Source organism: Struthio camelus, chromosome W, assembly GCF_040807025.1.
Source record: "Struthio camelus isolate bStrCam1 chromosome W, bStrCam1.hap1, whole genome shotgun sequence".
Taxonomy (NCBI): Eukaryota; Metazoa; Chordata; class Aves; order Struthioniformes; family Struthionidae; genus Struthio; species Struthio camelus.
In genome coordinates, this window is record NC_090981.1 from 43,437,051 (window position 1) to 43,448,316 (window position 11,266).

Below are 11,266 nucleotides of genomic sequence, written 5' to 3' on the forward strand. Positions count from 1 at the left end.
CAAATTCCAGCAAACAGCATACAGACAAACCACAACAAAGTAATGTGCATAAACTATGTGCGCACATGCCTTGCTGGAGGTACCAGTATCTTTAAAATGGCTTCACATGAGGATCTACTATACAAAAAAAAAAAAAAAAATGGTTTGGGGAGGAAAAAAGAAATTTTTCATAGTAAATCTTCCTGCTACTAAAACAGGAAATTCAGTTTTAGTAGTGTTTTTTTTGGTGTCACTTAGTTATTTTTCTATGATAAAGCCTTCATCCCTACCTTTCGTAACATGTACATTTTCCAAGTTGTGCTTTGTAGTGGTCAACAAAAATTTATTCAGTATTAAAGAACGGTGAAGAAAAGTATTCAAGAAGTACAGAACCTTCTGAAAGGGAAGAGAGTTTTTCCTGATTTGGAATCTCGTAATATGAATGTCTATTCAATATCCCATTGTGTGCAGAACATAGGAAGCAGTGCTTCTTGCAAAAAAAAGATATCAGAAAATATGACTTCAAAATATGTCAAAAACTACTATGTTCATAGTAGGCTCATTTCATGCATTTCTACAGTTTCAAAGGCTATATACATAGGCTATATATAACCTAGCACAAGTCTGAACTGATCTTAAAAGAAGCTGTCTGACTTTCCCCTCATACATTCGTTCCTAGTGTTCGGACATTGCTACTTTTTCCCTGGTTTTAAATGCTGCTTTATAAAGAGTTCTTGCCAGGTGAACAGGTTCTCTGCTAGCCCAGAATGCAACAGGAACTCATACAAAGGAGGATCTTGAATGTGCCAATAAAAAGCATAAAAGACATAACTCCCCTATATAAGACAAAATGTAGTTGGCCAGAGAGTTACTTTTCTTCATTTTCCCTCTAATTACGTAAAAGAATCTATAGCACTAGGAACAGGCTTCTTTGACAAACAGATTTTGGGGTTGGTTTTATGTAGTCATGTTACATTGATCACAAACAGTCATAATAAGCACCTGAGTTATTAAGATTGGTCACATTAGGTACTTTTCTGATGTGTGATTTCTTATGAGGAGGAACACACAGAACACTCCAGCACACTAACCAGGCCTCATTGCTCCATTCAGTGCGGTGTTATTAAGAGGTACCCCCCAAAAAGGCGGAAAAAATAAAGCTTAGGAACAGGGAAGTAATTCTAACTAAAAAGAGAAGTTAATGCTTCTACTTGATTTCATTTACCCCAAGAGAGCCCTCACACTTGCACATATGGTTTCAAGGCACCTAGATCCGGGACTGCCATCAAATTTGTGCTTTTCAAAATTTTTTCACTGCTTACTTTAAAGACAGAAGAAAACCAATAATCCTTGTAGTAACAGAACAAAACTGTAATTATGTCTCATTTTGCTAGAAACAGCTTTGGCATATATCATACTGTGAACTGTCGTTCAATTCTTTAAATGTTTAATAAACAATAAATCCAATACTTTCATGCAACTTTCCAAGTTATATTTATGGCTTGGAAATGTCCCACTATTTTCATAAGGACACTTTCATTTTTTTCCCCCCTTGAGAACTCACCATAACTGGAAACTGGCAGTCTGAGTAGAATCACAGAAGTCGATACCCATTGAGACAGTAATAGATCCCTCAGGTGCAAGAGATTCTACAAGAAAAAATTTTGAGCGGGTAAAGCAAGCATGCCAAACAACAGAAGATCCCAGATTCAAGACTCCCAAACCTCAGGCAGTTAGAAAACTTACATTAAAAAAAAAAGAAGCAGCAGCAAATACTTGTAGTTTAATTTCAAGCAGATCTCAACTAAATGTTGCACTTCCATGTTTAAGCGTCTTGGGTTTCTCCCATCACAGTTAAAGTACATGAAATGTTACCATGAAAATCTTACAGTCCCACCATCACCAAGATAAGAGTTTATATTAAAAAAGCTAGGGAAATTAATTACAGAAGAAAACATTAGAATTACATTCTTTTGCTTGGGTACAGATCTAGCATTGGCATTTCATTTAGAGTAACATCAGTTTCCAAGTTTAATTAATAAATAGTAAACCAGAAGAAGTATTAATAAAATTTAAATTATTGCACAGTAATGAAAATTCTTAAATTTTGCTCTTTTTCCATTGATGTGGTTTATTTATTTCCCCATATTTTGCTTGCACTAGTAATAGAAGAGGGCAAAAAGATTATGAACCCAAAACAGAAGATAATTTTGTGCTTTGCAAGCATTTACAGGCATTTCTCAAATGAAAGTACTGAGACACATGCTCCTTCTTACTTTCTTGGCTATATCACTGTATTATTTTCACAATGACAGTGTAGATTGTATCATGAAAATTAAGAAACCTGAACTAGTCAGAATGTTCATTTCAGGATTTTTCTTATTTTTTATGTGAAACGAATGCATCTGTTTATTCACTGTTATTGTGAATACAGTATCTCTTGCTTTGATTTCCAATATTACTACTTTGCTACTTTTAAGTCTTTGTTACTTTATTTCTTTGAATATTTAAAGAGAGACACACAAAATTAGTCTGCAATCAGAACTCTGGACTGGATTTATCACCTTGTGAAAGAGACACCAAACAGTTCACTCAACACAAAATTAATATCGTCCCTAAAAGTAACTTAAAGCAAAGACGACTCGTTAGCTCACTAACTGTTGTGCTTTAAGAACTTGCTTCTACGTTCCTCTAACATGATACAGACTCAAACAATACTGTAGTTCACTGCAAGAGAAGAAAGGCATGGAAAGTACAGGAGCTTGGCGTTTAAAGGAGTGCCTGGGCATAAAAGGGGTGCACGAGTCCCCGTCATTTATGTTATGGCATAGACTCCCTTTTGTTCCTTCTATACTGTCTATACTACAGTGCCCTAAAACCAAGAACTCTGAGACAGAAAGGAAAGCAAGTAGCTTGTGTGCAGAAATACAAAGCTTCCCTTGCATAAAAGCTGCTACAGTCTGTGCTTTTCTTCCTCACATTTTCTGTTCTTTTCCACCAACAGAAATTTAGCAGAAAACATTCCAATCAGAGGGTATCAAGTAAACAAGGTAAGAACAGACTAGAGCATTACTTTTCTGAATTAACGCAAAACACTGACTCTCACAAGCCACATCCTGTGAAAGTACAGTAGACACATAGTATATTAAAACATACATTTTCACTCCACAGTGAAAAGCTCAGCCTCTCAAATGGGAAACAAGTGAGAAAGCTCCAGGCCACCAAACAAAGCCTGGCACACAAACCACTGAACGCTAAAATCAAAACCTGATACTTAAGAGTAGCGTATCATTACAACCATTCTGGATGAAGGATGCAAGAGAGACAAGGTCTGTGCAGAGAGAGAATAACTTTTATTAGATCAACTGAAATTATTAGAAAAAACAGGTAAAGTTTCAGGCATAGAAGTTTTGAGCTATAACAGATCTAAGGAATAATTTTCAAAGTCAAATGCAAGTAGAGGAAAGCTGAATTTAACTTTTGTTAATCAGATTATCTAAGAAAAGATAGTTGCATGAATGTGTATATGTGTATGTATGTGCACATATATATGAATATATGCAACAACTACACAAAAACACCTTTTCCTTATTTGAAATTTGGCAAAAGAATACAATCATGCATTTTTAAAGATAGGATACTCTTACCTATTGGATTAAACCCTTGCATCCTCATGCCTGGAGGTAACTTCTTCTCCCCTATGTGAATGTTCTCTATCTTCTGATCAGTTGTATTGCTTAAAGTCACTTGCACAGATACCATACGATCACCAAATATGCATGGCTGCCTAGAGAAGTGATAATGAGCCGCTAATCCTTTTCCACTCATTCGATGAAGGAGTTCATGTGTTTTTGTTGGCACATAGACTTGGGTAGTGACCTGTTAAGCACAAAACAATTAACCGAGTCTCACAAGGACCCCTTGCTTAGAAGATTGCTAAAATAACTAATAAAACTTAAGTTTTAAGGTTTAAATTTAATCTCATTCTTAGTTTAAAGTTAGCTTTTAATTTTTAAGACTTAATTCAGTTTGGGTTCTATATACATAATGGAAAAGTTATTTCATAAAATGGTTCACCCATTTTTGATAAAATGCTTAGGAAATGCATGTTATTCACGTCAAAACAAATAGTTTCAAGTACTCCAGCCTCTTTTTGCTACCATATAACTTCTTTTGTTAATATTACTTATTAATATGAATGACAACGTAAAAAGGTAACAGTCCAAACTCTAGGTACAAACACACAGAGTAAAAATCCCTCAATATACTTAACAAATAGCGACATTGACTCAACTTTCTCAAAAACTCTCCTGTGACTTTGACTTAAAGATTTTACCTAACCTCTTAAAGTGTTCTCACATTTCATTCACAATTTCACTCACGTGATTTCATTCAATTTATTTTTGATGTTTATTTTCTTACTACACAGAGCAAGAGACTTGCAAAGGACAGTCAGAACAACAGCATTGTGTTTTTATGATTTTTCCTCCCATAGATCATTAATCTTCAGTTCTATTTAGTACGGCAGTACTAGAAATAACTAAAACAAGCATATCCTGAACAAAGGCGTTTAGTTTTTGAACGTTAGAACTCAAGGTATTTACTTGACAGCGAGGAGAGCGAGCTGACCATGGTTGTGACTGCAAGGCAACCTACATAACCGTTACATCAGCCTGGTAAACACTTTTTGTTTTAATTTTAAAATTTCTGATGCATGCAATTGCCATACTTAAAGAAACCGATAGAGCAGATACCTGCAATCGTTCTGGGATTAAAAAAGAAATTCTCCAAAGAGTTAAAGAACAAGAAGCTCCTAGTAACCAGGAAATAATCCCCCACAAATCTTACACAGCATATGTTTAAATAATAGAAGTCATTTGTGTACCTTTGGATGGTTTATGAAAATAACCAATCAATTCTGCAGACACAACATTATTTCTAAAGGAAATCTATGTGACTCATGATGCCTGCAGATACACAGAGACAAACCACACATATTTTATCAGTTTATTACAGTAAGCAAATAAGCGTGGAATGAGAGTGCACATAACTGTCTACTTAACGCTTACTGAAACATTTATAAGAGCTGTTATCTCCCTAATAACAGACAGACAGTGTGCAATTTTAGAGAGGAGAAAAGCTTCATATTTTTTAACACTTCACTAAAAAGTAACTGAAGAGTGTAAAATGAAAAATACTCTGTGCAGTTAGCTGGTAATGGACCATATTATCAACTCAAGTTAGATTTATAGGATACAAACTAGTCACTAATAGTCATTTTATGACATAGCGTGTCTGCTTTTTTTGGGTGAAGATTATTAAGACTAAACTTGTAAAACTTTTTTTTTTTTTTTAAATAAATAAAGCCGTTTAGAATGATAGAAATGCAAAAAGTAAAATACAAACCATCCCCCACCCCACTGTGACTGAAATCCACCAAGAAGTAAAAGTCTTTGCAGGGACTCCCCAGCGTTGACTTCACATGGTAAAACTGGCCTGGCATGAACCAGACTGCCGCCCATGCTAACTGCAGCCGGAGCCCCTATAACCGTTGCATATTGAAAGATGATCCCATACCCTAAAAGAAGTTGCAAATATTTTAAAGCTACTTCCTAACAGTAATAAGAAGGGCAATGTTAGGATTTTGCCTTAAAAGTATCCCCCTCCTTAAATTCATCAGTGAAAAGTGTAAGATCACTGATAATAATTTTAGTTTTCTTTATCACAATAGAGCTGATCAGATACAATCCACTGAATCCTCTGCATATGACCATGCTAATTTTCCCAGCTTAATAAGGCCTTTCCTCTTTAGACAACAGCTATATAAAACTTACCTAAAATAAATTAAGTTCAAGTTAATATAAACACCTATTTTCCGTAACTATTTAAAATAGAAAGCTCTACAGGATCTTTTAAACCTAGTAGAGAAATCAGAGCTGGACAGACTTTCCTGTATGAAATATTATTTTTATATAGGCAGACACAATTATTTCTTTTTTATTTTTATATTATATTTCTTCCTTAGTTTAGCAATGCAATAATTATATACTTAGACTGACTTTTGATCCTAATTAGGACAACGTATATATATGCTTGGGTAAAACGGTATCATTGAAAAAAAATGTTTGCTCCCAAGAACGACAATAGTTATAATTCTATTCCTCTAAATTACATTCTGTTAAAGCAGTGGACTGAATCATTTAATCTAAGCAGCCTTTCTACTGCCCTCCTATTGGCAATATCCATGACATAATCCGAGAATGACCTACTGAGCTGTGAGAGCTATAGCCTCGCTTGCACTCACTGGAAGGCTATGCTCCACTAACTTCCACACGGTTAAGATGAGGAGAAGGGCTATCGCACAGCCCAGGCACATTTACATGATCTTTCAATTCAAGCTATAAGAGCAGGTTAACCGTAGTTTTATAACATTCGGAGACAGATGTAGAACCAGGCAAACAAAGGAAAGACAACTACTGGCAGAAAACAGTATATTCATGATCTTTTGCTCCATTACTAGTTACATATTGGTCACAATCACAGGGCAAAGTCTTCCTTTTACAGCTCTTAAAAAATAAGTCATAAAAAGATGCAATAAAAAAGGAAACAAAGAAATGAAGAATTTCAACAGCCTGGTCTGCATTATTATAACTAGGATTTCAACAGGCTGTGGGCCAACCCCAGCGTTACAACTTAATTAAGTCTTGCTAATACGGACACTAAAGACAGCATGGGTGGCGGGGGGGGGGGGGGGGGGGGGGGACTGAAACAAGCAAGCGAGCTAACTCACTTTTTGCAGTCTAGAAAAATGATGCCATGATTCAATTTTGGCTCATTTATCTAGAAAGACAATCAATGGCTTCATGTCAAATTCTGAAAAATACTTAAAACAACTTCCTTTCCAAAGGCTCATTCAACTGTTATCCATCGGCTAAACCTCTTCTAAAGCCACATCTGCTAGAAGTCTTTCAACTTCTAATTCATCTTTATCCCCCTCTTTTTGCCCTATCATCAGCTTTTACCTAGGCTCTGCACTTACCTAAGCAATTAGTATTGCAATGCAGCTAACTGAAAGTTGGCATATCAATGCCAACATTTTTAAGTCAGTAATTTTAAATACTGGTTTAAATACCCAATTTTTTAAATGTCCATTTTTTTAAACCAATTTTTAAATGCTCAATTTTTTAAACCAGTCAATTTCAGATACAGAAACTGAGTTTCAAAAATTCTCACTGAATTCCCATACTTATAGAATATATATTTTCTCTAAAAATCTTGCAACTCTCCTAACCCTCAAACAACTCCCATCAATTTTTAAATCATACAGATATCAGTCTCAGACCAAAAAGGACTTTTATTATACTCCCAATACTCTGCTTCTGTAAGGCAGCCAAAATTAATTCTTTTCTCAGTTTCTTCTTTACTCTAAAATTGATATCGTCTCAAATAGGTATAAAAGAAGCCTTTCAAAGAAGTAGTGTGAATCTGTGAATCTACAGATGATCAAAATCTTCTCTAATATTTGTTCAATTATCTCCTTAATATTTTTATGACCCTTAGATTTTTCATTGGTTCTCTTACAATATAGCAAACTAGACAGACTTCCAGTAAATCTATATCAACAAAAAGTCTTGCCCTAAGAGGCTAAGGAACTACTACTATAGGATATAAGGAAACCAGAATTAGGTCTTAAACTGGAGTTCATGAAAAGCAGAAAACTCTATCAATCCCCTACCAGATTAATCAAGCATTTTTAAAATGGAGAGTGTACTTCTTGGTATAATTTTGTATTTTATGTATAAATGCTGGCCAGTGAGATAGATTGCATTTTGCATGTACAGTAGAGCTTAAAGTTTTATATTAAAAAAACACTTTTTTTGAGTTTTGGTACCTTTGCCTTTTCCTTACGCTGTACATGATGAAACATGAATAATGTAATAAAAGTTAGTGAAATCTTTTAAAAAAAGCCCCACAAGAAAGAATTTAGGTAGCAAGAGAATGGGAAGAGTCTCATGATTTTGGTGTATTAAACAAACATGAAGGAAAGAGCTAAACTCTGTATCATAATTATGATTCACAGACCTTGGTATAAATTCAGAACTGCAGATTCTTCCCCATAGGGCACTTTGGGATTGCTACCAGAAGATGAAAAGGGCTTACACTGATACTACGGGAGAATTTCTTTTTCTTTTAACTACATTTACAGAAAATTCCTACACTCAAGGGCTTATATTGCATCCCAATACACATTTCAACTTCTAAAATATGGGGGCCAATCAAAAGCTGAAATTCACATCTGTGCACAGAAAACCAAGATTTACTATCACTTCGTCCCACATGCAGCTCAACAGCAATGACTCAGGTGAAACACAGTCTTCTGGCTTATGCATGTGTGTGAGTTTCATCAAGCAGTGCGTGCAATATTTTAAATTCTTTTTCAACCATCATTAGGTGTTTCAAGGAGAAGGCATTCTCTCAATATACTAACAAGTAATTTACCTTCAATTTAGTGAACCCACTATTCCACCAACCACCTGACTGAAGAGTTTGAGGAATATCTGAAGAAGTTCAAGAACAAGAAAAATAGAGTAAGGTGTCAGCCTTGTCTTGTGTTCTAGCTACGAATCTGGAAGAGTGGATGCAGATAGGGATTAATACAGATTTTGGCACTGTGCTTAAGTGACTTTAAAGAAGTTATTACAAATGGTTTCTAATATATTATTTTAATTTCGGCAAATAGCCCACACTCTTTAGGGACAAGACCTCTAAAGTGAAAACATACTGAACCCACTGGCAATAAAATATAATTTTACAATTAGTGTTACACTGTAGAATTCCTTTATATTGACACTTCTTCCAACAGAAGCACCTAATGCAAACTTTCCCCCAGAAAAGAGCCTCTTGCGTTGGGTAACTGCATAATTTGAGTTGAAACACTTCCTACAGAGTATCAGCAACCAGCCAAAACATGGAATTGAGCTCAGGCTATCATTCACTATATTGAAGCCTAGCACAGGTAAGTATGAATGCTTAAACACTAATGTCATCATTGCCTCCAAAGGGCAAACATCCAGAATCAACACCGACCTCAGAGCAGCTCGCCCTCGGCATTGCCAATGCGGGTGCAGAACCTCTGCAAGTACTGCAACGCAACTCTGCTGTATGATACCCACGTGCCAGTATTTCCCAAGTTTGCTGTCATTTTACACAAAATGTTTCAGCTTTGAAAAAATCCATATTCCTTAGGTTGTGAAAGTTATAGTTCACCTAACAGACTACTACTAAAATCTGGCGTTCTCGTGTTTTGTTTTCCCTAAGCTTAACTTTTTCGCTTTAAAAAGAAATAAGAAGTATTGTTACAGTTCTCAGTGTCAAAAGACACAGATATTTGTATAAAATAAATTACCTGCAGTTTCTTTGTTTAAACTCAAAATCACAACTTTTTTTTTTTTTTTTTTTTGGACTTGGAAACAAATCTCATGGCATCAAAGGACTTACACAGCCTCCCTGAGGAGGCTCCCTCTTTCACACTCATCCATCAGTCTCATCCACGCACAACTCTGAGTAACACAAACAAAAACGTAAGGGGGCACCGCAAACACAAAACCCCACCCAAACAATACCTTTACTAAAGGCTCTACTGTATAGATACAGATTTTCAAGTTAAGCATGTTGCTTTAAATACTAGCTTTGGCTGGGCCAGGTCCCTTGGTTGACTGATCAAGGCAAGTTAGGGGATTCTTCTCTCATCTACTTGTGAGATTACCTCTGTACTAACTAATATTAAGCATTTCTGCTACTATCATCAAAATCCTCCAAGATTCCTAGTTAATTGAGCACAAATGTAGCAACATGAAGATTGTGACAATGATGATTAACTAACACTTACTCCAATTTAAAACAACTTTTAATACCCAAAAATATTTAATGATAATTGAAATATATAATTTAAGTAATTAACATGTTCTAAAGCTGTTGGTGTTATAAAGCACCTTCAGTGAAAACAGAAGAAGGATTTTTGCAAGTTTTTCATGAAAACAACCCAAAGGAACATAACAGTAAACATTTGTACACAAGCCTACTTTCACACCCATGAACTCCTCCAATCCACTACAGAGTTAAAAGCTCTCTTTTACAGCTCTTACAAATATAACTTTCCCTAATTCTTCTGGTACATTTAAACCAAGAACAGGGGCGCTACAGCGTACAAACAGCAACCGTTGTGAACAAACATTTCAAATGAAAACTCTCATCAACTGCCCACAAACCAGAAGTAATTCAAGGAGATTCTAGAACTGCTTTTTTTAGACTTAATATGTCAAGACACTGTGCACCACAAGGTCATTAGGAGAGAAGCATGCAAAAATAAGGTGAGAGCCTGCCACTAATGTGAGCTTTTAAAAATCCATCTCTCTGATGTTACTACATTTAATGACAGCGTCATTCAACAGCCTTTTAAAGAGTAATCTGTCCCTCTGATACGCTCTAGATTCTGTGGCGTAAGAAAACCGAAAACATTTCAAAATGATGCTAGTGTTAGAAAACAGAGGCACGTCACTTACCAACCTTTTAAAAAAAGAAAAAGACCTTAACGCCAGTCGGAGAGGGGCTGGGGGGGGGGGGGGTGTAACCCACCTTCCTAGAATTGTTAGCAAAGGCTTTTGGAGTACATTAAAAACACCTATGTATTGGTAACATTCGTAAGATTTTAAGTCACCTTACTTTAGCAACAGCAATGCCCTTGGCTTTTACTTATTTTGTACTGCTAGCCCAAGAATCATGTGGTAACATACTACTGGCCAGCGATAGGAATGACGAGGCTAGTATCCTGAAGTGCATATGCCCCAACAGCAGTAAATAAGTTCAATTAGCTCCATGCACAGTTCTTCCTTTCAATGACAAAAACTTAACTTTCCCAAACACGTTTTAAGTTATTCTTAATATTTTGGGACAGAACTTCAGAACTGTAATTTGAACAGTTGGTGTTGCAGTCCATAGGAAGCAACAAGATGGAATCTTACCTGCATCAACCAAGACTTGGTTGGTTATTTTTTCAAATACACCAAAAAAAAAAAAAAAACAAAACAGAGCCCACCCCTAAGAGCTTCAGAAATAAAACATTGTTAGTTATGAAGTATTTACTCATATTCTCAACTATATTTAAAAATTAGATAATTAGATAATTTCAAGGCTTATGGAGATAGATAGATCTATGTAGAACCAGACAGAAGTAAGTTATAACACAAACTTTGATCCTGGTCAGGAATGCATCTTTTGGTGAAATCTT

At 35.6% G+C, this 11,266-nt stretch overlaps 1 protein-coding gene across 2 annotated transcripts in view; it reads right to left on the reverse strand.

Moving 5' to 3' along the window:
- LOC104152952 (adaptor related protein complex 3 subunit beta 1) overlaps positions 1-11,266 on the reverse strand; it is a 158,619-nt gene that overhangs the window by 26,771 nt on the left and 120,582 nt on the right. For both annotated transcript variants that reach the window (XM_068926133.1, XM_068926132.1), the window contains 2 exons: positions 3,627-3,858; positions 1,544-1,628 (listed from right to left, as the gene is read on the reverse strand). In XM_068926133.1, coding sequence (XP_068782234.1) covers positions 1,544-1,628; positions 3,627-3,858 — 317 coding nt within the window. The remainder of the gene's footprint in view (positions 1-1,543; positions 1,629-3,626; positions 3,859-11,266) is intronic.